The sequence below is a fragment of the Bactrocera tryoni genome, unplaced genomic scaffold (assembly GCF_016617805.1).
Source record: "Bactrocera tryoni isolate S06 unplaced genomic scaffold, CSIRO_BtryS06_freeze2 scaffold_190, whole genome shotgun sequence".
NCBI classification, from domain to species: domain Eukaryota; kingdom Metazoa; phylum Arthropoda; class Insecta; order Diptera; family Tephritidae; genus Bactrocera; species Bactrocera tryoni.
Genome location: NW_024395912.1, coordinates 122,788 through 150,750, shown reverse-complemented (window position 1 = coordinate 150,750; position 27,963 = coordinate 122,788). Strand labels below are relative to the sequence as shown.

The window sequence follows — 27,963 nt, the reverse complement described above, 5'->3', positions numbered from 1 at the left end:
AGTTTCATTAATGTTAGCAGATCTATCGGACGAATTTCGCTCATTCGTACTTGCCGGTGAAAATACAAAAGAGAAACTCACCATCGATAGTGTAAAAAATATTCTGTTGCAAAATGCAAGATTTGATAGGTCAAATAAGAGTGGTGAAAATGTACTATGTATGTACACATATTCGAAAGAAAAATCAAATTCGAAAGTGAATTCTAATATGTTTCGATGACATTCTTGGAAGAAAATTGGTCATTTCACTCGTCCATGTACTAATAAGACTAAACAAAATTATACAAATACAAAAAACAAAAATGTTCTTTTCGCATCTTTGATTTCTCAGTCCATTCGTAATAAAGATGAATGGTTTGTTGATTCGGGTGCTACTTCACATATGACAAAAAATCATGAAATGATTGAAAATGAAGTCCCGATGGAAAATAAAGGCAATCTAACTGCAAATATCTAATGAAGTAATTAAAGTTAACTCAAAAGGTGAAGTGAATAGATGCTTACTTGCTAATAAAATAAAAACAAAGGCTGTTGTAAAAAAAGGTTGAGTATTTGTGGAGTTATGTGCGAATTTGTTATCGGTACGACAAATGACGAAAAGTGCCACCGCAAATGTTGTAAATGATTTGTATCGTTTAAATTGTAACATTGAGTACAATTTTTATACAAATATTGTCAAAATGCATTATACTCGTGAGGATTATAATTTGTGGCACAAAATATTTGAAGAAAGTAAAATGTACTTCTGATGGTATAAACTGTGGAAAAATTAATACGGAGAAATGCGTAGTTTGTGTGAAACGTATTAAAAACAGTGTTACTCGGGCAGAAAACTTTCTTGATTTAATACATTCAGATGTAATGGGTTCATTTTCGGCAAAATCCTGTTGACATACGTGGATGATTTTTCGCATTAGCTGTTTGTGGTGCCAATCAAGCACAAATCAGAAGTGTTTGCTGAATTTGTAAAATTAAAAAAAATGATCGAAAATCAGTGTTTGCACACAATAGAGGTGTCGGACAATGGCACGGAGTATGTGAATGAAAATTTTTAAAAATTTTGTGATTCAGAAGGAATTATACATCAAAAAACATCACCGTATACACCTGATAAGCTGGCCGACAGGGGTAACGCTCGAAAATTCTATGAAAAAATGCGGCGGCTTACAGAAGGTTTCAAGACCGGAGCATACTGTTGTAGAACCTCCAAAGGGGTGATCTAGTCACCGATGTCCAGAGCATACTTAAATTATGGAGGGAACACTTCTCCAGCCTGCTGAATGGCAGTGAACGTACAACGCCAGGAGAAGGCGAACCCGATTCCCCAATCGATGACGATGGAGCAGACGTTCCATTGCCCGACCATGAAGAGGTTTGAATAGCAATTACCCGTCTGAAGAACAACAAAGCGGCGGGGGCCGATGGATTGCCGGTCGAGCTATTCAAACACGGTGGCGAAGAACTGATAAGGAGCATGCATCAGCTTCTTTGTAAAATATACCCTGATGAAAGCATGCCCAACGATTGGAATTCAAGCGTGCTATGCACAATCCACAAAAAGGGAGACCCCACAATCTGCGCGTACTAACGTTGAGGAGGGTTCAACATCGCGTATAAGGTTCTATCGAGCGTATTGTATGAAAGATTAAAGCCCACCGTCAACAAACCGATTGGACCTTATCAGTGTGGCTTTAGACCTTGCAAATCAACAACCGACCAGATATTCACCATACGCCATATCTTGGAAAAGACTCGTGAAGGGGAATCGACACACACCACCTCTTCGTCGATTTCAAAGCTGCTTTCGACACCACGAAAAGGAGCTGCCTTTATGCCGCGATGTCTGAATTTGGTATCTACGCAAAACTAATACGGCTGTGTAAACTGACGTTGAGCAACACCAAAAGCTTCGTAAGGATCGGGAAGGACTGCTCCGAGCCGTTCGATACCAAACGAGGTTTCAGACAAAGCGACTCCCTATCGTGCGACTTCTTCAATCTGTTGCTGGAGAAAATAATTCGAGCTCCAGAACTTAACCAAACAGGCACAATCTTTTATCAGAGTGTACAGCTGCTGGGGTATGCCGATGATATTGCTTTCTCCAGACGTGGCAAGGAAGCAAAACAAATGTTTCTGGCAGTGAACGAGGGCAAGATGAGATATCTCCTGTCGCGACTTGGTTCTCATGTCACTGTTGACACTCAGAACTTTGAAGTCGTAGATAATTTCATCCATCTTGGAACCAGCGTAAACACCACCAACAATGTCAGCCTGGAATTCCAACGCAGGATAACTTTTGCTAACACGTGCTACTTCGGACTGAGTAGGCAATTGAGAAACAAAGTCCTCTCTCGACGAACAAAAACCAAACTCTATAAGGCACTAATAATTCACGTCCTGCTATATTGTGCAGAGGCCTGGACGATGACAACAACTGATGAGTCGTTGTTGCAAGTTTTCGAGAGAAAAGTTCTGCGAAAGATTTATGGTCCTTTGCGCATTGGCCACGTCGAATATCGCATTCGATGGAACGTTGAGCTGTATGAGATATACGACGCTAATGAAAATCCAGATGAGTAAAGAGTTGCAGTTAAAGATGAAATAGACTTTCTCCATTCGAAAAAAACATGGTGTTTAGTACAATTACCTGTTGGTAAGAAAGCCATTAAATCTAGGTGGGTATTCAGAACCAAAATGAATGGTAATGGTGAAGTGATACGACGTAAGGCTAGATTAGTGATCAACGGATATAATAAAAAAAAAGGTGTTGATTATGAACAAACAACAAATCCAACCTGTAGTTCGATGCACGTCATTATGATTTTTATTGGTGTTAGCTTCACGGAAAGACTTGTTAGTACATCAAATGGATGCTGTAACAGCATTTCTCAATGCTGAGTAAAATGATGAAATATATATGGTGCGTATGTGTAAGCTGTTGAAATCCTTATATGGACTGAAGCAGTCCAGTCGATTGTGAGCTGAGGTCTTTTACGAAGCAATGTAGATCAATGTGTTTATTATTATAAAATAAAGGGTAATTCGAAGTTATTTGTAGCTGTGTATGTTGACGATGTTGTATTGTTTTCAAGCGACGAGAAAAAAACGTTGAAGAAACAACTTTCATCAGAATTTCACATGAAATATCTTGGTGAAGTATCCTCTGTACTTGGTATGTGTATTACTGGGAATACTACAAAGGGTACTATAGAAATAAATCAATCTAATAATGTATCTCCGATATGCTGAACTGTTCCAAAATGTCTAGCAGCAATCCCGTTGCGACAATCGACTTAAGGGAGAAGCCTGCTTGAGAGGCTTTAAAAAATCGATGTTTTTGGTAAGGAAACAAATAACTGATTAATGGAAAATTTCTCGGGTTTATAGTTATATATTTAAACATCATTCTTAACCATTCTCTCTTAAATCTACGTCGGAGTAATAAAATGTGTTCAACAGATGAAACAGAGCAGGATGAAATGTCAAAAATACCGTTTATGCAGGCTGTTGGTTGCTTGTTAATCTACTTGTTAATCTACTGAGTCGTTTTTCAACAAACCCTGGAAAACCACACTGGGTTGCGGTAAAACGTGTAATGCGTTATTTAAAAGGTACCATTGATGGCGCGATTGTGTATAGCAGGGAAGTAAATGATGTCCCTGGATACTGTGACGCAGATTTGGCTAGTGATGATGCCGAAAGACGATCTACGACGGGCTATATGTTTAAGGTTCAGGTTGGTCCGATATCCTGGTGCACACGACGGCAGTACTACTGCTTTATCATCGACAGAGGCCGAATTCATGGCCATGACATCAGCAATTCAGGAAGAAACTTGGTTAATACGTCTACAGTCTGAATTGAGATCAGCTATGGTAAAAGGTATGATACTTTATTGTGACAATAAAAGTGCTATAAAAGTGACCTTGAACAACTCATATGCACCTTGTACGAAACAGGTGGACATAAAAGGTAAATTTATTCGGCAGCATTTAGAAAATGGCAAGATTAAATTGCAAATTGTATGCAAAAATTTATGAATATTTATTACAAAAAAGTGTCGTTCAGGAAAAGTGTTGAAGCAAAGAAACAGAGACCCTTTGTACTAATCAATACAACTCTGTAATATCATATGCTTTTGCTGAACTATATGCTATAGTGAGCCGATCCCAAGCCGAAAAGTTTCCCATGCAAGCATTTGATTCCGATCATTAAGTTTGTATGGCAGCTATATGCTATAGTTAACCGATCTGAACAATTTCTTCGTATATTACATTATTATCTTAGAAAATAATCTGTGCCAAATTTCGTGAATATACATTGTCAAATGTGAAAGTTTTCCATACAAGAACTTGATTCCGATCGTTCAGTTTGTATGGCAGCTATATGTTATACTAGTTCGATATCGGCAGTTCCGACAAATGAGCAGCTTCTTGAAGAGAAAAGGACGTTTACAAAATTTATAAACGATATCTTAAAAACGGAGGGACTAGCTCGTATATATACTGGCAGACAGAGGGACAGACAGATCATTTATATATATACTTTATAGGGTCTCCCACGTTTCCTTCTGGGTGTTACAAACTTCTTGACAAACTTAATATAGCCTGTTCAGGGTATACAAATTTTATATTAGGTATTAGAGTCCGAGTAGTATTTTGACCCGATTTCAACTATTTTGGGCAAACCGACTTACTATTAACATGCCATAATATCAATATGCTAAAGTAAAATCTGTCGGATGTTCGATAATAAAATAAAATAACTACATATTGGCCAATCTATATAAACAAAAATGAATCGCCAAACCTATGTACGCTCATAACTTTCATACGACTGAACCAAATTTCATAATTTTTCTTTAAATGTTCGTTGAAGTTCAAGGATGGTTTTTACGGAGAAAAAAAATTCGAATAATTGCCGGAAAACCCCTAAAAACAGCCCTTTTCTTTTTCCCATACAAACGAATGAATGTTTGTTTGTTAGTAACGCTAAGAGAACGGCTGAACTAATCTTGATGAAATTTTCAGAGGCTGATCGTTGTGGATCAAGGTTTAGAAATAAAAATAAATTATACTTTTCATGAAGAAAAGTCAGAAAATTTGATAATTCAAAAGAGTAACATTTTTTTTTTTTGTTTTGTTTTTCAATATTTTGATTTGTAAATTATTTTAATCGTTCACTTTCGGTCGCTTGCCTTTTTATTCCGGCTATTCAAATGAAAAATTATTGAAAATTATTCATTGAAAACTTTACGTGTGTTTCACACAAAGAGGTCAATTGCAGAGTGAACTTTGTTACAAAGCCACGAAGAGGTCGCTATAATATCGGTCGATGTTTTTTTGCCATCAACGTATGGTAGCCCAAGGCAAGGCAAGGCAAAAAGTACTTCCAGGATGCGGTGACAAAAGTGCGGAATTATGGATCGCAGTCAATCAGCAAGCGATTGTCATAATGTCACAGCATGACTTTTCAAACAACGGTTACGATGTTTGATTGACTTTATCTTGAAGCAACGTATGTACATATATGTGGTGCTGTTGGATGCTAGATGTACTTTGTTGAGTGGCAAAAGAGGGGTTTTCCGCATTCTTCTTTTGATGATGGTTACACCAGATCAAATTGATGAAATCATTTCTGCGAAAATTACTGATGTAGAGAAAGATCCAGTATTATACGAAGTGGTGGAAACCAATATGGTTCATCTTTTCGGTTTGTATGTCGGACAATAAATGCATGAAACACTATCCACCTGTCTTTCGGAAACACAAATTGGAAATGATGGATATCAATTCTATCGGCGTCCTTCACCAGATAACAGAACATTCAACAATCAACTTACGAAAGTGAATATCAAAGGTGACCACACATGGATCGTACTATATTCACCGTTATTGTCTAATTCCCATTCAAAACTCATATCAATGTTTAATATTGCAGTTTGGTGAAATCGATAAAATACGTTTGTAAGTACGTCACCAAAGGAAGCAACATGGCGATTATTGGTCTTGAACGATACGGTCGATACGTGAACTGCAATAAAGCGCTTTGTAGGATATTTACTTTCGCAATTCATGAAAGTTTTCCGACTGTTGTGCGTCTCGCAGTTAATTTGGAGAATGGGCAAAGAGTGTATTTCAACCCAGAGAATACAGTACAGCCAGTGGAAACACCGCCAGCAACAAAATTAACATTGACGAGTTTTTTCCAAACTTTCGTCAGTTTGCGAGAACATTGTTCTATTCGGAAATCCCCTGATATTATACATGGAATACATCGTCGAAGAAATAGTTGTGCAGAAAGCAAGGCCAACCAGTAGATTGACATCCAGATGTGTTCTCAACTAATGCATTAGGACAAATTTACACAATCCACCCGAAGAACGACGATTGCTTCTACCTTCGGTTGCTATTGATTAATGTACGCGGTTCAACTTTATTTGAGTCATTGCTTACTGTGAATCGTAAGGTGTGTGCAAGTCTTGGAGAAGTAAGCCAGCAATTACAATTGCTGGAACACGTTAATAACTGGAATGAAAATGAAGTTCGCACACTTTTCGCGATAATCATTTCGACATATCAGCCTTCAAATCCGCGTTAATTGTGGGATACGAACAAAAATGACATTGCCGAAGACATTTTACATCGCCTTCGCTAAAAACTGAAAATGGTACAATTTCGGTTGATACTTCCGGTGCTTCGATATCAATTCCATCTTCCCTTTATCAATTCACGAAAGATGAACTCATCACAAATGTTCGGACATTGGCCAAATTATCGTAACTACGATTCCTTAAGTGCAGCCGTTCGATACCAAACGAGGTTTCAGAAAAGGCGACTCCCTATCGTGCGACTTCTTAAACCTGCTTTTGGAGAAACTAGTTCGAGACGCAGAACTAAATAGAGAAGGTACCATCTTTTATAAGAGTGTACAGCTGCTGGCGTATGCCGATGATATTGATATCATCGGCCTCAACACCCGCACCGTTAGTTCTGCTTTCTCCAGGCTTCACAAGGAAGCACAGAAAATGGGTCTGGCAGTGAAGGAGGGCAACGCGAAATATCTCCTGCCATCAAACAAACAGTTGTCGCACTCGCGAATTGGCTCTCACGTTACTGTTGATAGTCATAACTTTGAAGTTGTAGATAATTTCGTCTATTTAGGAACCGGTTTTAACACCACCAACAATGTCAGGCTGGAAATCCAACGCAGGATTGCTCTTGCCAACAGGTGCTACTTCGGACTGAGTAGGCAATTGAAAAGTAAAGTCCTCTCTCGACGAACAAAAGCTAAACTCTATAAGTCGCTCATAATTCCCGTCCTGCTATATGGTGCAGAGGCTTGCACGATGACAGCAACCGATGAGTCGACGTTACGAGTTTTCGAGGGAAAGGTTCTGCGAAAGATTTATGGTCCTTTGCTGTACGAGATATACGACGGCATTGACATAGTTCAGCGAATTAAAAGACAGCGGATACGCTGGCTAGGTCATGTTGTCCGGATAGACGAAAACACTCCAGCTCTGAAAGTATTCGACGCAGTACCCGCCGGGGGAAGCAGAGGTAAAGGAAGCCCTCCACTCCGTTGGAAGGACCAAGTGGAGAAGGACCTGGCTTCGCTTGGAATATCCAATTGGCGCCACGTAGCGAAAACAAGAAACGACTGCCGCGCTGTTTTTAACTCGGCTATAATCGCGTAAGCGGTGTCTACGCCAATTAAGAAGGAGAAGTATATATGTATATATAAAGCACGGTTTCGAAAAAAAGCAACTACATTTTTACAACCGTTTTGTGAAACGCTACAAAAAAAAGGAAGTTAAAAACAAATAGTTCTGCGAAACCAGCAAAACCAATTCACAGTTAAAAAAAAACCACATGGTAACAAAATAAAAGCCAACTTTCAGCATACAGTAGTGAAGTGTGCTACCTACCTTATTCTTCATAAATTTTTTTATCCAAAAAAAAACGTTTTTTTCACATATATCAAAAAATTTATATATGTATGTATATTGACAAAAAAAAATAAAACAAAAGCGAAAAATATTTAAAAAAAAATTTAAATATTATTAATGTGTCAAAAATATATATATATATATTGAAAAAAAGAATAAAACGAATGAAATAAAACGAAAACGAAAAAAAATATTAAGAGAAAGAGCTAAAATATTTTTGTGAAAATTAATTAATCTAACAATTATTAAAAAAAATAAAACATTTGTAAAACATAAAAATTAATACAGTTACGGACAATCGAATACAACTCTCAAAATAAAACAAAACACGCCAAGTAATAGTGGTTATAGTGAAAATATTGAAAGCAGAAAAAAAAGTATTTATGTGTTACCACAAGCTAATAAAAAATTAAGAAAAATTTCTAAAAGCAAAGACTATATATACAGTTTCGCGATAATTAATAAGAACAGCGGCCTACAACTAACTAAGTTCATTTGCATCCAGAAATAGAAACAAAATACAAATAAAAATATTCTAGAACGCTCAAAAACTAAAGCGATTTATCTACAACTACTACAACAATGGAAAATCTAAACCAAACCATCGCCGACCTGGAGAGAGTAATCACAAGGCAAGAAGAATTGCTATAAACCACCAACAAGAAATGCAACAACAACAAGCTCAACTACAAATGAACCAACAACAACAGTACTACAAAATCCACATGTCACCAAGGGACCATCACAATCCAAAAGTGTTTATCAAAGCGGTCGAAACCAACATTTCTCTCTGCGGCACATACCAGGAACTCATCCAACATTGCATCAATATTATAACAAACGAGAAAACACTGGACACCGCTGGAAAAAGAACGAGAGAGCTGGGGGACAACTCATCGTGAGAAACGATCAAAGCCAAAATTCTACAAGGATCACGTCCAAGGAAAACATACGCAGAGGTATTCAACTATTGTAGGACGGTCAAAGTGAGTAATCTCAATGAATTATTATAGATATGGACCTAGTTGATATACTGTGAAAGAAAATCGATGGGCCTTTAAGGGCACATATAACCGAAACGGAAATACTAAATGATATAATCGTAAATATTCAAAATTAAAATTGCTTCAGGACAAAAGAGCGACAGATTATAGACATCGAAAATATGTCGATAAAAACAATGCAAATTACGAAGATTTCAAGATAAATTATAGATCTTATGAACATAATAAATTTTCAGACAATAGACAAACCAAACCAACAAACGACAATAGACAACAAAGCGGGAACAATAACAATTACATACGTAATACAAATTTTAATCGAAACAATTACAATAATCGGAATAATTACGATTACGGGTACAACAATTCTAGAAATAAAATAAAACCAAATTTACCGAGACAAACCAAAAACTCTCATAAGAGCGTCGATTACAATCCAAGCACAAGTCGTTTGTTGAATAATTCAAATTTGATGAAAATTGGCAATGGTGAAAAAAAAGTAAATTTTTTAGCACCGCCTTAAACCCTCAACTCTCCATAATAACAGTAACAATAGGAAATCACAGAATTAAATGCATACAGGTACAACAACTAGCATCATAAAACCAAACGCCCTATGCAAAAATTTTCAAAAGGAAAAACTTTCCAAACTGTTATGCTATGGAACTATCAACGGAATTAACGAAATTAAATATAAAATTGTAACACCTTTTCCGAAAGAATTTAACGTCTTAGGTACTTTATCATGGAAAGTAATAGATTTTAATATTATAGGACACAATTTTCTTATTCCTTTTAAAGCTGAAGGCATTTATTGATTTATTAGGAAACATAATCCATTTTGATCAACGAACTCCTTATGAAAAAACGGAAATTTGCCCACTCAAATTCAGTGATATGGAAAACTTAAACTTGAATCATTTAAATATCGAAGAAAGCAAATCGATAAAAGATCTATTACAAGAATTTAATTAATTATTTTTCAAAGAAGAAGATAAACTTCCTTTTACGTATGAAATTAAACATCAAAATATTATAACAAACGATATACCTATTTATTCGAAAATTTATAGGTATCCATAAGTACATGAATTAGAAATACCAAAACAAATAAAAGAAATGTTAGAACTTAATATAATTAGAGAAAGCAACTCTGCTTACATGAGCCCTTTGTGGATAGTCCCCAAAAACGCGGATGCAGACGGAAATAAAAAATGGCGTATCGTATTCAATGAAATTATTGTTAGCGATAAATTCCCGATACCTAATATCGATGGTATCATGGATAAACTAGGAAGAGCACAATATTTTTCCTCTATAGATCTCGCGAAAGGATTTCATCAAATATTGGTAGATGAAAACGATAAAAAGAAAACAGCGCTTTCTACTCCGTTAGGACACTATGAATTCTTTAGAATGCCATTCGGTCTTAAAAATGCTCCATCGACATTCCAACGTCTTATGAACTCAGTACTTCGAGATTTTATAAACAAGATATGCGTTGTATACTTAGACGACATTTTGATTTTTAGTACTTCTTTGCCAGAACGTATGAACAATATGCGGAAAATTTTTACAAAACTAAAACAAGTAAAATTGAAAATACGTTTAGAAAAATGCAGTTTTTTTAAAGAAAGAAAGAGACTTTCTAGACCATATACTAACTCCTGAAAGTTGAAGTTATCCAAAAATTAAAGTTACCAATTTCTCAAAAGCAAATAAAATCTTTCTTAGCAATTACCGGCTTTTATAGAAAATTTATAAAATACTATTCTAAAATAGCTTATCCTATGGTCGCATATCTGAAAAAAAGATGCAAAAACTAACGTTAATAACCCAAGTTATATAACCGCTTTCGACTTTTTAAGGTATCCAATTTTTACAAAAAAGATTTAAATTAACTACAAACGCTAGCAACTTTGCTATTGGCGCAATTCTCACGCAAGCTTAATTTCCAATTTCATATGCTTCACGCACATTAAATACTCACTAGAAAAACTACTCAACCATCGAAGAGAAACTATTAGCAATAGTGTGGTTAATAAAATACTACAGACCCTACTTACATGAACGTATATGAAAGAGAATTCGATATGAAAATAGATCACCAACCACTTAAATGGGTTTTGTAAATTGTACAAACTTTGCCAAAGACATCGAAGATGAATACGAACTAAAGAGACAAATATCGTTTTTGCATAAAATCGAAGTAGGACATTCAGGCATTATTCCAACTTACGAGGGAATGAAGCATAAAGTATACCATTCACAACTAAAAATTAAAATCCATGAAATAATAAATAATTGTGACATATGAAATGGTGGAAAATATGATAGAAATCTGATCAAAGCCAAATTTCAAATTACCGAAACACCAAATACAGTTAATGAAATTGTTCATATAGATACTTATGTTAACAGTAAATAGTCATATATAATATTTATAGATAAATTTTCAAAACATGTAATTTCTTTCCATTTACCCGATAGAAATAGTGAAATGATCATAGATAAAATTAATGAATGTTTGTCAATTAAAGGCCATATAAAAAAGTTTTTTTTCGATAATGAATTTAATTCAAAACCAATCCGTGAATTTTTAAATAAATTCCCATACGGGAAATTTAGTTGTAGAAAGAATAAATAATGATCTTAACGAACGTATCAGAACACTAAATTTAGAAGAAAAATTCCAATTACTATTCAAATGTGTAAAGCCGTAAACCTTTATAATAATTAATTTCATACCACAATAAAAGCTACACCTTTAGATGTTCAAAACAACAAAATTAATCCTAGCATAACTAAGAAGCGGTTAGAAGAAGCTAAATTGAAGATCACTTCTAAACATAATACAAGAAGAGAAAATTACCTAGAAACAAGGAGAGAAGTTTTCATTCAAAATTAAAAAAGCGTTAGACACAAAGAAGAACCAAAATTTATTAAAAGAAATCTAGAAAATGTACATATATACATCAAATACTAAACGTCGTTTTAAATTTGCAAATGACAACAATGACAACAGAACCTCTAACGACAAATAACCCATTTTAAAACAAAAATGTATCTCCTTCAGCATAATGTATAATATATAACTTTTAAAAGAAGATGAAAGCAAAATATACTTTTTTTGAATTCCAAATATATATAACCAATATTCCCATCGCTCGTCTCAATTTTAATAAATATATACTTACCATTGTTGAAAATAAAATTGTAAAAATATGAAACAAATATTACCTATCATAATTTATATTAATATTAATATAAAACAACGTTTGTTTTGTCTAAGCAATATATATATAAATCATATTTTAAACTCCAAATTAAAAATGTTAACAAATTACACATTTATAAAATAAAATATTTTATACTACTGAATTAATAAAAATTTAATAAAATTATTATATATTTTTGTAACGAGATTCAAAAGAATCTCGAATCCAAGGGTAGAGGATTACATTCCTATACTCTAAACATATAGTAATTACTAATACATATAGTTAGGTACATATAGTAAATGCCTAATATCGTACTAACATATAAACATAGAATTTGGGTTCCACATTAGGCTTAGTTGTGGAATAAGAGAGTGAGCGTATTTCTGGTATGCCAACGCCAACTCAATAAGGTAATAATAAGGAATGCCAAAACAGTTAATCTTAATATTGGAAGTGAACTAGCAAAGAATGTTAGTACAGTTAGCATTATGATTAGAAGTAAGAAAACTAACAAGGAATGTTAATTAGGTCAGTCTTAAGTTTCAGCTCAATAAAGGTGGTTGCGAAAAAAGCCGAAGCTCTATTTTTATTAATATGTAACATGTATGTACGGTAAAACAAAAAAAGAAAACCAAAGGGAAAAAGTGATGTGACACAATTGTGGTGCGCAGACGGAAAAAGTGGAGACAACAAATAAATTTCACATTGCTGTGAAAACCAAACCCAAAACGAGACAAAAGAGGAACAAGGAAACACAACAATTATATCCCCAAAAGCCCCCGGCGGAAATCAAAGTGAGTGGTATCGTTTCCTATCAATATATATATCTTTTTATACATATATGTATGTATGTTTGGATATCAAAAAAACTTTTAAATTGCGGTTCTGACCAAAATTCCGGTCAAAAAAGAACAGAAAAAAGTTACCAAACTGCTTTCGGCATTCGGTTTATTTTCCGGTAACAACCGAAAAACCGCTAACAAAACAGTTTGGTACTGTATATAGCGGATTATTGATTGCCGGTAAATGCTTACTGTTGTGTTATAACACAAAAACTATCCCAAAAACAAAACAAAAAAAAAATATTTTCAAGTATTGACTTGCAGAATTTTCCAGCAATACTCTTATACTTATTCAAGTATAAGCAGGATTGCTTAAAATAAGCTACGGCAATCGTAAGCAAAAATAAAAATAAAAGCATATGTATGTTAAAATAACATCTTTATATTATAAATACATACATACATATATGTCCCATACTACATATTTACATTACATACAGAGAGCATAACTTGCTCATTTATTATTTTAACCAATTTATACGTACGTCTAACAACTCTCAGATCTATATATTTAAAAATATATTCATACTATACATCTAAAATCAAAAGATCTTTCTTTCTTTTAGCGGCCTCTTCTCACTGCGTACATACATACATATATACATACTTATGTATATGTGGCACAGTTATACAAATGACATACTTACAACCAGGGAATTTGCGAAAATTGCTTACGGTCGTTATATTCTCTTTTCGTGGCTTATTCGTACCGCGAACATATATACATATACGAGGTGTGTTCAAAAAGTATCGCGAATTTTGAATTTTCGCGGGTTACGTATATTCGAATTTCGAATTTTTTGTGGCATTATGTTGGTACTCATGTCTCTCACTTATGCCGACAAGCTCGGCCATTTTGAATGTTCATTTAATTGTTGACAGCTGCTTTGCTTGCACGTGTTTTGGATCGTCTTCGATTTTTACCTATTCAAAGAACCTGTATCAAATTTTTTGTGAAAAACGAAATTAAGTGCGCGAATGCATTCCGAATGTTGACTGTGGCATACGGAGAAGCTACCTTGGACCGAAGCAACGTTTATCGGTGGTACAAAATATTCTCAGGGGGCCGAGAAAATGTGAACGACGAAGAGCGTGCCGGACGCCCGAGCACTTCAACAACAGACGAAAAAATTAATGAAGTGGAGAAAATGGTATCGGCCAATCGTCGAATCACCGTTAGAGAAGTTGCTGAGGACCTAAACATATCGACCTGCAAGTTATGCGCAATTTGCGCGAAGCAATCCGCCAGAAACGCCCGTATTTGTGAAAGAACAAAAATTGGCTTTTGCACCACGATAACGCCCCTGCTCACACATCGTTGCTTGTGCGCGACTTTTTGGCCAAAAACAACACACTAATGATGCCGCAGCCACCATATTCCCCAGCTCTGGCCCCCTGTGACTTTTTCTTGTTCCCTAAACTGAAGAGGCCCATGAAAGGACGACGTTACGTTTCTCTTGACGAGATAAAGACGGCATAGAGGAGGAAGAAGATAAAAAAAAAAATGATTTTTTGAAGTGCTTCGAAGATTGGAAAAACCGTTGGCACAAGTGTATAATATCTCATGGGGATTACTTTGAAGAGGACAAAATAGATATTCATGAATAAATAAATATAACATAAATCGTTTTATAACATACTTAAACATTTGTACAAAAGTGTATTGCCACGTATGTAGATACGCTTACTGCTTCAAAGTCCACATTGGCATATACTCCGCGATACACATATATATTCATATATGTATATTCAAAGTCCACATTGGCATATTTCCGCAATACCCATTGATTTTTGATCAACAAAAACAAGCGGGATTGTGTAAAAAACAAAAGCGTAGTACATATGTACAAACATGCTTATGTACAAAGTGCAGTGATCTCTAAAACGAGCGCTCATTAGCACATAATAAATAAAATATCCACCTATAGGTATACCCTATAGGACATTTGGACATAAAATATATATAAAACAAATATATATAAAAAAATAAAAATATTTTCGGTCAAATAATTAAATCAAATTTAAATTGAAAAACTCTTATTTATTAAAAGAGTTCACGTCTAAACATTTCGTTCAAAACTCTTATTTACCTAAAAGAGTTCTCGTCTAATCATAAATACATATATATACGAAAATATTTTTGAAATCTGGGTTTATCAAAAACCTTTGAATTTATTGATTTTTTTTTTGAAACTCTTACATACAAAGAGTCTTCTATTAAACATTTTATATACTACATACTATACTTTATATACTTTTCTAATCATCTACAAGTCTAGTTTTCACTAAGACGTTTCGATTTATTCTGAACATATTTTAAATGAGCTCAGACTAAAAGGAATCTAAAACATTTCAGTTGCTAAAAGTTCCAAAAATGATTCCAGACGAAAAACGTCCATGTACACCAGCAGAAGCTACACGCTGAAAGCAAGGTGCTACAAAACTAAAGAGGGGTAAAGATATTTTTTATACAAAATTCATTGCTGAGAGTGACAGTTTGATACGATACTGCACTCGATTTTCATCTTCACCGATTCAAGAAAATTCTGAATCGGTATTAGAAATCAAAAAAGACAATTTAGACAACTTCTGTTCAACTTCAATTGCACCTACTCAGCAACCGAGAGTAGAGCTGCCTCAAAGACAAACCCAAGAGTCAAGTTCAGGCATACACCTTAAAGTGCCAGTATGCGACACAGATATATTTCATGGTGGTTATGAGCAGTGGCCGTCTTTCCGGGACATGTTTACAGCTGTGTACATAAACCATCTTAAATTATCACAAGCGCAGAAATTGTATCACCTCAGATACAAAAACAAAGGTCAAGCAGGCGTAATATACATAGTCAAACAGTTCGCTTTCAATGACGAAAATTTCAACTTCGCTTGGGAAGCTCTTAAAGCACGTTACGAAAACGGGAGAATATTGGTCGACAAGCAAGTGACGATACTAATGAATTTACCAAAAATTCAGAAAGAAACCAGTGAAGAATTCATAAAGCTTCAATCCACTGTTTCAAATTGTTTGTCGGTTTTATAACAGAATATTCCCACAGATAATTGGGACTCCATTCTGGTAAATATAGGTACAGCTGCATTACCAGAAAAATCGTTACTTTTGTGGAAGATATCGCTCTCATCGCGAAGAAAGTGCCCAACGTGGCAGCAAATGAAAGAATTTCTTACTACCCAATACGAAATTGCAGAAAGGGTAGATAAAAAACTAGTCAGAACGAAAAACGTTCAAAACGAGCTCAATAGAAGCTTCAATAGACCCCAAGCAAGTAGCCACAATAATTTAAATAGAAGCTTTTTTAAAAATCAATCGTTCACTTCCGAACAATATAAACAAACGTCATGCGAACTGTGTAGAGGAGGTCACAAACTAAAATCGTGCGAAAAATTCAAAAAATGAATATTAGCGATCGAAACAATTTCGTAAGAACTAAAAAACTATGTACCAACTGTCTCACATGCGCATACGCTTAAAGATTGCGAAAGCAAATTTAATTGCGTTCACTGCCATAAAAGACATCATTCAATGTTACATATAACCAATTTTTCCAGCTCACCCTCAAACAGCGCAAACATAAAAAGAGCAACAGGTTCAGTTGCAACAACAAATTCTGAAAACTGCCAAGAAGCATCATGCTGCTCAAAGGCGTTGAAAACCCAAACGCTACATAGCGAAAATTACAGTAGGGTACTATTACCCACAGCAGTTGTCTCCATCGAACCCCGAGGAGAACTGTTTAAACTCAGAGCCTTAATAGACCAAAGATCACAACGATCATTTATAGCGTCTAGGGCACAAAACAGGCTTCAGTTGCCAACAAAACTGGCCAATTTTGAAATCACGGGAACGGGCGGAGATTTGTTCAAAACTCAAATAAAATCTGCCCCATTACCCTCATTTATCCCAAAGCGGATAAGCGCATACAAGCAGAAGCTATTGTCTTACCGCAATTAACCAATATGCTACCAAGCTATCATATAAATAGCAAGCATTGGCAAAAGGTTTCACACCTTAAGCTAGCAGACACAAACTGCAACACCCCCGGTCAAATAGATCCTCTATTAGGCAGCGATCTCATACCACAGATCATACTCGAAGGTATTGAGAAAATCACAAATACACTTCTGGCGCAAAATACCATTTTCGGATGGGTCCTAAGTGGACTAGCTGCGGAACCAGTTACAACATTGACAACTCAAGTTGAGAAAGTCTCAAATGAGTATCTCAATTCACAATTGAGAAAATTTTGGGAATTAGAAGAACTCACCCCCATATCAGTCACAACCCCTGAAGATCAGTATTGTGAGGACTTTTACAAAGCCACAACTAGTAGATTAGAAAATGGTCGGTGCGTCGTACGACTACCACTTAAGCAAGCATTTCCTAACACACTCGCCTTAGGGCACTCTCGCACCTCTGCAATATGGTATGGAAAGAAACCTACTTAAAAAAGGTGAACTCAAATCAGAATATAATAGTGTGTTAGAAGAATCCCTCCATTTAGATCATATGGAGGAAGTAAACGCAGGTGAAAAAGACGTCAACGGCAAATACTACTCCTTTTACTTGCCACATCACGCAGTAGTAAAGCCAGACAAAAAACAACAAAAGTAAGAGTTGTCTTTAATGCCTCGAAAACCACTAGTTCAGAGAATTTCCTAAATGATATCCTATTTACGGGACGCACACTCCAACCAGATTTAATGCTTCGTACATAAAGACGAACAAGATTTTCAACGGATTATGTTCCGAAGATCCCCCGCCAGTCCTTTACGCGACTTCATACTACATTTGGCGTTAACTGTGCACCATATCTAGCCATTCGAACACTCCACGAATTGGCAGACTACACAAAGTCAGAATTTCCTCTGGCAACTGAAGTGTTGAAAACTCAAACGTATGTAGACGATATTCAGTCTGGAAGTCACACTCTTCCACAAGCATACGAGGCCTTATCACAGGTAATAAAAGCCCTCAAATCCACAGGGTTTCCTTTAAAAAAGATTACGGCAAATCACCCAAATATACTCAAAAATATTTCAAACGAAAATTTGTTGGACACTAATTTCCTTATATTCGAAAAGGAAAGTCCAACAAAAACACTAGGCATCCAATGGAATGCGATATCGGACCAGTTCTCATACACGACTTAGTCCATATCCGCATTATCAGCCGTAACGAAAAGACAGATTTTATTCTCGGTGGCAAAATTTTTCGACCCCGCAGGATAGCTTTCGCCAATTATGATCCAAGCGAAAATCTTAATACAAGAATTATGGCTAGATGGAACCGATTGGGACGAACAAGTGAAACCTCTTCGCTTAGAAGAATGGTCCCAGTTCGCAAACAATCTGAATGATATTTCTCTGATACAAATTCCACAATGGGTAAACTACTCCCCCCAACACAAAGTCGAATTTCATGGTTTTTGTGACTCCTCAGAAAAGCCATACTGCGCTACTATCTATGTGCGCACGCAAGGTGACACCACGACCACAAGCCACTTATTAGTAGCAAAAACAAAGGCGGCACCTTTGAAAACTATAAGTCTCCCACGACTTGAGTTATGTGGCGCACTACTACTTTCCAAATTAGTAGCCATGGTGCAAATGCATTTAAATATGACCAAATGCAAACAATATATGTGGTCCGATTCCGAAATTGTACTAGCCTGGTTGGAAAAACCACCACATGTATGGAAGACGTATATTTCTAACCGAACGTCTCAAATACTTGACTTAGTGGGATCAGCCACTTGGCGTCACGTAGCCACTGCTGACAATCCTGCCGATCTAAGTACAAGAGGGTGCAAGCCACTGCACCTTGCCACCACCACCCTCTGGTGGAATGGCCCCCGATGGTTGATAAAATCTCCTGATTCTTGGCCACTATCACATTATCGCTCCAGAAGGTCGAAAAATCGCCACCCTTCACACATTATTGGATGATGCCGACATCCTTGAACGATTTTCACCGTTTCTAAGAGCTCTCAGAGTAGTCGCTTATATGTTCAAAATTATAGAATAACTCACAAGCAAAGTCAAGGGATCACATAATTTCCCATGCAACACAGTAACGCACCTAGAGTTACAAAAGGTTAAGGTCGCATTAATAGCATATACACAAGCGCGCTACCTCAGCCGCGATATATCACTACTAAGAGAATCGAAGCCGATTGATAAAAAGAGCTCACTTTTAGTTCTAAACTCATTTCTGGACACGAAAGGTCTGCTTCGTGCCAATGGTCGGCTTGCTAATTCGAGCCTAACATTCAATGAACACCACACCATAATAATTCCAGAGAAGTCACCATTTGCCACATTATTCCTCCATTACATCCTCATCTTAATGCTACACGCCGAGCATCGCCTCATGCAACTTATGGTACGTCAGGAAGCCCCGTCTGAAGCCACAAATCAAGAAGTGCATCTTCACGTGCAAGACTTGCACTTTGCACAAACAGAATCTGCGAACGCAGATTATGGCAGCACTTCCACCTGAACGCTGCAATTTCGCTCTGCCTTTCACCACAACAGGTGTTGATTTTGCTGGGCCTTTCCAGGTAAAGGCGTCTATGTTAAGGTCTCCCTCTCTCATGAAAGGCTATGTGGCTGTCTTTGGATGTTTCACGACAAAGGCAGTACATCTTGAGCTATGTAGTAATCTGACGACGGAGGCTTTTCTCGCGGCATTTGCTCGCTTCGTCGCTCGACGTGGCTACCCATCAAAGATCATGAGCGATAATGGCAAAACTTTCATTGGAGCTCAACGAGCCACAGAAAAGCAATTTATGGATTTCCTAAAGCAAGTGTCACCCGACATCGTACAAAAGTACGACCCTCAAGGTATCAATTGGCAATTTATACCCCCCAGCGCTGCCCATATGGGCGGTTTATTGGAATCAGCTGTAAAAAGCTTCAAAGCCCATTTCAAAAGGGTAGCTGGAAATTATAAATTCAATTACGAAGAGTTCACGACGTTATTAAATCGAATTGAAGCCGTCCTCAATTCACGGCCACTCACAGTACTATCGCAAGACCCCTCAGATTTCACCGCCTGTCTGGCCCTGGAGTCAGGGCATTGTCTAAAAGGAGCACCCATCCGCCATTCCTGCCAGGCGTAGAGTCGCTATCCCTATTAAGTCGATGGGAACGAATAAAAATTCACCATCATGATTTCAGCCGTCGATGGAAGGACGAGTACATAAAGGATCTCCACAAAAGATACCGTTGGAAGAGTGGCGGCTTGGCCGCATAGAAAAGCTACGTTATGGCTACGACGGTCGCATCCGGGTCGTGGATCTCCGTACGCAAAACGGAACACTAACCAGACCGCTCGTGAAGCTGTGCTTTTTACCAACCACCGACGACCGCGAACCCGAAAACCGCAAAAAAACCAAACCGCTAATACCAAAAATCACTAATTAATACTAAAACAAGAAATACGCCAATAACAAACCGCTAAAAAATAATAAACCATCGAATAATAACGAAGAAAAACTGACAAAACCGGTCGTTCAATACGACGACCCATTCATGCCACATATCGTGGCACGATGGCCCATATCTAATTGTCTGATAGATTTATAATCGATAATCTTCTCTACACAGATCACCGTGGATGTAGATACACCAGTCGCAACCACGCCAACGGTCGGGCTACCAATGCGTCACGCACCGGGCCTACCGCAGCGCCCCGAACTATGGTTGCAACAGCACCGGCAACTGCACCAGCAATAACGCCGTCACCTGTACTGGCAACGGTACAACTACACCCCACACATACACACCACATCTTCACACCATCCATATCATCCACACATCATGCTCAAGACATCTACATACACCATATTCATCATCCACACCTCACACTCAACACACCTGCATCATATACACCACACACGAGGACACCGGACACAATTAACAAAAGGGACGGACGGACGGCGCCCGGCCTCTTTTGTTTTCTATCCGTGCGCATACACCCTACAATATCGCGATCGCCGATCAACATACTTATATTTGGAACGATGGGTTGGTGGTTTTACCCAGAACAATAATGAAAGTTTTAATCAGCTGATATGGAAAATAACTCCAAAAATTATTCCAGCTGGCTCAAAAATTGTGGAAATAGCTGCAAACATTACAGCCGGGTCTTTAATGAAGGTAAGACATCTCTTCTTTATTATATGAGTGCTATGGGATTATCACTTGGACTCAATGCTCATTCCTACGTGAGTAAAGAGGACGCAGAGCGCATCTCAATTTCGGACGCAAGAGCGTAAGGGTCGACGCTCGAGTGGAGGATGGCTTGTAGACAACAACAATTAAACGTTTTGGAGGCAAACGACGAAGCAGGGGTTCCTCTTATGGTGCTGGAATAGATGACACGATGTAAGTTGAAAAAAAATTTAATTTAGTGTAAATCAAAACCGTGTTTTCAGAGTCGGTGACGAAAATTTCTCCGAAACCGCTAAACCAATCAGTTTGAAATTTTCACACGACTTACTCAGATATATTTTTCAGGTAATGATCAAAGGAATAAGGTTTTGGACAATAATTTCGATTTTTTAAGCCACTTTGAAGTGAAAAATTTTCATGAAAAACTGAATTTTTTTTGAATAGCCGCCATTTTGTTAAAAATCAAAATTTTGACTAGACCTTCGACCATTACCTGTATTTATTTATCACAAAACTAAATATTTTTGGTTTTTGGTTTTCAGATAATTTTGACCAAAGATATCTTGCTCACCGCCAGGCACTTTTTTTGGACGTCTCTCCGCAGATCATCTACAGGAGCTAGGGGATCCAATATTTTTTTAAATAGACCTCTGATTGTTAAAGTACATTAAATTCTGTTTAAGTACATTTTTCCATTAATGTATAAAATAAAATACCTCTTTGGAAAAATTCACAAAAAAACGCGTTTTTTCTGCCTCGCAAGTGATTATAACCCCTTAATAAAGCATTAACGCGTTATTGATTGCAGTTCTATTCTACTATTCCCAATATTTAGCAAGTGCATTATGTTTGAGGAATGACCAGTTTGAAATTGTACGCATATACCTCTTCGTTTCCGTTTAAATATTGCACTGCTCTGTGCAATGTTTCGAAATTATTTCTGTATATATCAAATTATAATAAACATTTTTATCTACACTACAGTTCTTCCGCTATATTTTTATGCTAGATGTCGCGGTTGGTTTGTTATGAATACATATGCGTCCCTCGACCATAATCTATCAAAGTAGCCGCAATGGCTTGAAGACAAAAATGTCAATCCTATTTTTTGATGCGATTTTAAATATATCTGACGGGGTCGTCTTAAAAAAAACTGCCTGCTTCAGGAGCAAAAATCAGTATAACCCTAAGCATGCATGAATATGAAAATTTGTGTTCTCCCGCATTAGCTCTCTGTTGTTATTTTTATACTTTTACAACTTCGATTTATAAAAAAAAAAATTGGAAATTACTTAAGCACGGTTTGATTTATAAATAAGAAGGTTTTTTGGAATATATTTTGTTAATAAACTGAAACTCTAAGAGGAGTTTACAGAAAAATCATTCATTTTCAAAATAAAGGACACCCTAATGTTCCTAAGATTTTAAATTACTTACTTTCCTTTCTCACAAATACTTGTTGAACGTCCAAGAAGCTGTGTCAAAGCTTCATAGTCAAGTTGCTTAATTGTATGCAAGAAATTCGTGAAGACACTTAAAAATTCTCGTTTAATATATGGAAATCCATTAACACACATTTCCTTTAGCAGATCCCGTGCTAATTTAATTTCAGTACGGGTTGGCTTTGTAGAAGGGGTGTGGTCAAACAGCAGTGTTGAACGTCGTTCCACAATGTTATCATCTAGCAACATAGCAAAAATTAAGGCAATAATTAATTAAGAAAATTATTTAGCTTACGCTCATTTAAGAAATCTGCTTGGTTGTAATTTTCTTCTCCTTGCAGTATAAGCCGAGATTTAACTCTGGTGATAGCACCGGTGTGATTGTTTGAAAAAACAATAAGTTGATGCTGTTCATGACAAATGATTTCATCATACACATTATTGTTGATTACCATCTGTAAGAAAGGTGCATTTACTGTTAAAGTTTTGACAATTTTCATGCGGGAAATAGTTAGATTTTATTGATGTATGTCTATAAATATTGTATACAATTAAATATAATGATGTCATCACAAACAGGGATTTGCATAATGTTGTAAATTAAATAGCAAAGTTACTCCGCGTCAACCAAAAAGACTTGCAAACACTTGTGCATACGCACTTGAACTAAGCGCTTCCTACGAACTAGCTTTGCCCGAGGTGTTACTCGCAGTTTATTAAGGAAAATATATTATGTAATAACAGTAAAAACATTAGGATGGAATAATATGTAGAAGTTCACGCAAGGGAGAAAATTTCTATGATTTCCATTTACTTGAGAGTGGCCAGAAACGAATCTTTTGCACATCATGACCGCCGCTCTTAGACCATGTATCCTCTAGGTAGCTAAGGAACATCCGTTTGAAGGTGAGCTAAAGTAAAAGGCGAACCATCCTTCCTTAGGGTTGTACGCTAGACCCGCCACAAAAAAAACTCCCCCAATGAAAAATAAACATCAGCTTGGAAGAGTATATGGTTTAAGGGCATGCACCTGGAATGTCTTTAATTGGGAAGGTGCTGATACTCAGCTAGATGATGTTCTCGTTAGAGTAATGGGTGACATCATCAAAACCCGAGAAATGCGATGGACGGAACAAGGACTGAGGCCATATAAAAAAGCGCAAATTCGGTGTGGGATTCGTGTTGAGAGAGGAACTCCGTGGCCAAGTCATGGTATTCACCCCGGTGGATGAACAACATTTCGCTGATTTTCGCCCTCGCCCCGACTAAAGATGCCTTCTATGAGCGCCTGGAGTGCATATGTGAGAGCTGCCCCGCAATGATATCAAAATCGTCCTTGCGACTTTAACGCAAGAGTGAGCAAACAAGGTATCTTTGGCAAAACGGCAGGAAAATCCAGCCTCCAAGATGAAACATCCCTAAATGGGTTGAGGCTGATCGAGTAAGCCGGACACGAAATATGATTATCTGTAGTACTAGATTCCAGCATAAGAAGATGCATCAAGCCACATAGCTGTCTCCGGATCGGAAAGCCACCAACCAGATCGATCATGTTGTGATGGACGGAAAAAACATTTTCAGTGTTTTAGATGTACGTACGCTCCGAAGTCCTAACATCGACTCGGACCACTTTCTTGTTGCAGAAAAGATCGCAACGCCTCTATGCAGCAAAAAACGCACGTAAACAAACACAAGGAAGGTTTGACGTAGAGAAGCTGAAATTACAACAGACAGCCGAACGATTTTTTACTCGATTTGCACTCCTGCTCTCTCAGAGCACTCGATATAAGGAAACTGTGAGACGGCATTTCAAACTCCTTACGTACAGCTGCAAACAAAACCATTGGTTTTCGGAAAATGCAAAAGAACAGCTGGTACAATGAGGAGTGCTGTGTCGCAGCGGAGAGAAAACAGGCTGCCTCCCTTGCAAAGTTACAATCGACCACAACACGTGCGGAATAGATACCGAGAGTTGAATAGGGAAGCGAGACCCAATTGCATACAAAAAAGAAGAGAGCCCGACATGCGTGAGTAGACTAAAGTTAAGCTGAACGACAGGGGTAGTGCTCGAAAAGTCTACGAAAAGATGCGGCGACTAACAGAAGACCGAAGCACTCTTGTACAACCCCCCGAGGTGATCTAGTTACTGATGCGCTGAGCATACTGAGTAAAATTATGGAGAGAATACTTCTCCAGCCTGCTAAATGGCAGTGAAAGCACAACCACAGGAGTAGGCGAACCCTATTCTGCAATTGATGCCGATGGAGCAGATGTTTCATTGCCCGACCATGAAGAAGTTCGAAAAGCAATTACCCGTCTGAAGAAGAATAACCGACCGAGCGAAAAACTAATGAGAACCATTTGTCAGTTTGTTTGGTTAATTTGATGGAAAGAAAGCATGCTCGACGATTGGTATTTAAGTGTGCTCTGCCCAATTCACAAAAAGGGAGACTCTACAATATGCGCCAACAACCGTGGGATAAGCCTCCTCAACATCGCATGTAAGGTTCTGCTGAGGGTATTGTGTGAATGATTAAAGGTCATTGTCAACAAACTGATTGAACCTTATCAGTGTAGCTTTAGGCCTGGAAATCAAGAATCGACCAGATATTCACCATGAGCCCAATTTTGGAAAAGTCCTGTGAAAAAAAGTCGATACGCACCACCCTTCGTAGATTTTACAGCTGCTTTTGACAGCACGAAAATGAAGCAAACGAAATTTCAAAGTTTCAGACAAGGCGGCTTCCTTTCGTTCGATTTCTTGAATTTTATTTTGGAGAAATTAATTCGTGCGGCAGAACTACATAGAGAAGGTACCATCTTCTATAAGAGTGTACAGCTGCTAGCGTTCTCCGATGATATCGATATAATTGGCCTTAACAGCCGAAACGTTGGTTCTGGTTTCTCCACAATGAACAAAGACTCGAAGCAAATGGGTCTGATGGTGAACGAGTTGACGCAGGGATATCTCAGAACCGCTGGCACAAGTGGGAGGTATTCGCCTGGAACCGACAGATACAGTGAAATATTTAGGGCTTATCCTGGATAAGAAGCTTTCGTGGAAGCCGAATTTCGAGGAGAGCGCAAAAAAGGCATCTATTGCCCTATACTGCTGTAGAAGAGCTATTGGTAAGAGGTGGAGTCTCTCACCGAAAGTGGTCCGAAGTAACCATTCAATCAGATAGCCGAGCGGCGATACTAGCCTTGAACTCATTTACAGTGCGTTCAGGGTTAGTCGAAGAATGTCTAACGTCACTATCTCTAGTGGCGAGAGTTTTTGTGATTAGACTGGTATGGTTCTTTGCGCGTTGGCAACGGCGAATATCACATTCGATGGAACAATGAGCTTATGAGATATACGGCAACATTGACATAGCTCAGCGAATTAAAAGACACCGGCTACGCTGGCTAGGTCATGTCATCCGAATGGACAAAACACACCAGCTCTGAAAGTATTCGACACAGTACCCGCCGGGGGAATCAGAGGAAGAGAGAGACCTCCCGTTCGTTGGAAAACCCAGATGAAGGAGGACCTGGCTTCTTTTAGAATATCCAATTGGTGACACATTGTAAAAAAGAAAAACCAACTGACGCGCTGTTGTAAACTACATATGCTTCCGCCTATGCGTAAGCGGTGTCTACGTCAGTAAAAAACAGTAAAAATAATGACTATTTCCATTTTCTGGAGCTAAAAATTTAAATTTGAGTTTTGGAAAGATTTATTTTCAAGGTTTTACGACTTACTGAACGGGGGTTGTGTTTATGTAATTGTTTTTTGGCACGAGTTGTAGAGAGGTAGAAAAAATTTGACCACAGAATATACCGCTAAACAACATTGCGGTACTTATTGTGTTTTGCGTAAAAGAAAAGATATCTTACTCTCGATTCACGCGGGAAACCCACGTACAGTTTTCTTGAGAATCAAGTGGCTGTTTTAAGATTTGATAGCCCCGAATGTCGTACCAGTGCTTCAATCTTTCGTTTCACAGTTTATTTTAGTCAAATCTAGAGAGTGCCTTAATTCGACCAAATTTTAGAAGACAGAGGAGTGAGCTGATACGTGGAAGAACATAATGGCGCTGTTTAACAGATAGCCGATTCCAGGAGTGGATAAAAAACACAAGGTTTGTGATATCTTACTTTATCAGATATTTCGCGGACGTTCAATCTACGGTCTGCCTTTGCGAGAGTGTGACCATTTGTCAAATTATCCTCCGCGATTGCCATTTTCGAGTCACCTGAGTGTAGCTCATAAAGACCACGTTGAAACTCGTTAAATGAACAAAAATAATCGGCATCAAAAGAGGGACCGAGTTTTCTCTTTTTAACATTTCTCTAAACCGGGAGGGTAACCGGGTATAGTTATGCTTCTTGGTAAGCAGTTACAGTTGAAGGACCATACCTAAACGTGAGTAACCCTTTTGTATGATACGGTAGCCAACCCGTTTGGAGCATGGGTTCCCGGTTAAAACTTCAGCTTCAGCGGAGTCCCAGCGACTCGGTACCTATGGGACGACATTTCAAGCTCCTTATGCAAGATGCAAGCAAAACCGTTGAATTTCTGAAATGTCGAAAGAACAGAAAGCGGACAGCCTCGCAATGTTACGATTGAATAGAACACGTGCGGAATGGAATAGATACCGAGAGTTGAAGGGGAAAGCGAGATTCATTTGCAGACATAAAAAGATAGAGGCCGAAATGGGTGAGTATGCAAAGCTTGAGGAGCTGTCCGACAGGGATAATACTCGAAAATTCTACGAGAAGAATCGAAGTCCGGATCATACTCTTGTAGGACCCAAAGTGGTGGTCCAGTGGCTCACGTCCAGAGCATACTGATGTTATGCAGGGAGCACTTCCCCAACCTTTATTAGGCACTGAAAGCGTAACATCTGGAGATGGCAAACCGATTCCCCAATCGATGACGATAGAACAGATATTCCATTGCCCGATTATAAGGAAGTTCAAATAGCAATTACCAGACTGAATAACAATTATTCAAATGCGGTGGCGAAAAACTGACAAGGTGCATGCGTCGGCTTCTTTGTAGAATATGAATGAAAGCATGCCCGACTATTGAAACCTAAGTGTGCCTTGCCCAATCCAAAAAAAGGGGATTTCACAATCTGCACCAATTACCTTGGGATAAGCTACCTGAACATCGCAAATAACAGCAAACTTATTTGACCTTATTAGTTCAACTTTGGAACTGGAAAATATACTGTCCACCAGAATTTTGCCATGCGCCAAACCTTGTTAAAACCTGTGAAAGGAAGATCGACACATACCGCCACGCCACTTCGTTGATTTTAA

At 37.6% G+C, this 27,963-nt stretch overlaps 1 protein-coding gene and 1 long non-coding RNA gene across 2 annotated transcripts in view; one reads left to right on the top strand and one right to left on the bottom strand.

Annotated features, from left to right (window-relative positions):
* Positions 1 to 27,963, bottom strand: part of LOC120780145 — a 301,454-nt gene that overhangs the window by 219,398 nt on the left and 54,093 nt on the right. The window contains exons 4-5 of the mRNA XM_040112431.1: positions 22,949 to 23,108; positions 22,649 to 22,892 (exon numbers count right to left, since the gene is read on the bottom strand). Coding sequence (XP_039968365.1) covers positions 22,649 to 22,892; positions 22,949 to 23,108 — 404 coding nt within the window. The remainder of the gene's footprint in view (positions 1 to 22,648; positions 22,893 to 22,948; positions 23,109 to 27,963) is intronic.
* LOC120780147 lies at positions 20,675 to 21,834 on the top strand. Its single transcript, XR_005705821.1, has 3 exons — positions 20,675 to 21,196; positions 21,275 to 21,424; positions 21,754 to 21,834. It is a non-coding gene; the product is annotated as an uncharacterized LOC120780147 (long non-coding RNA).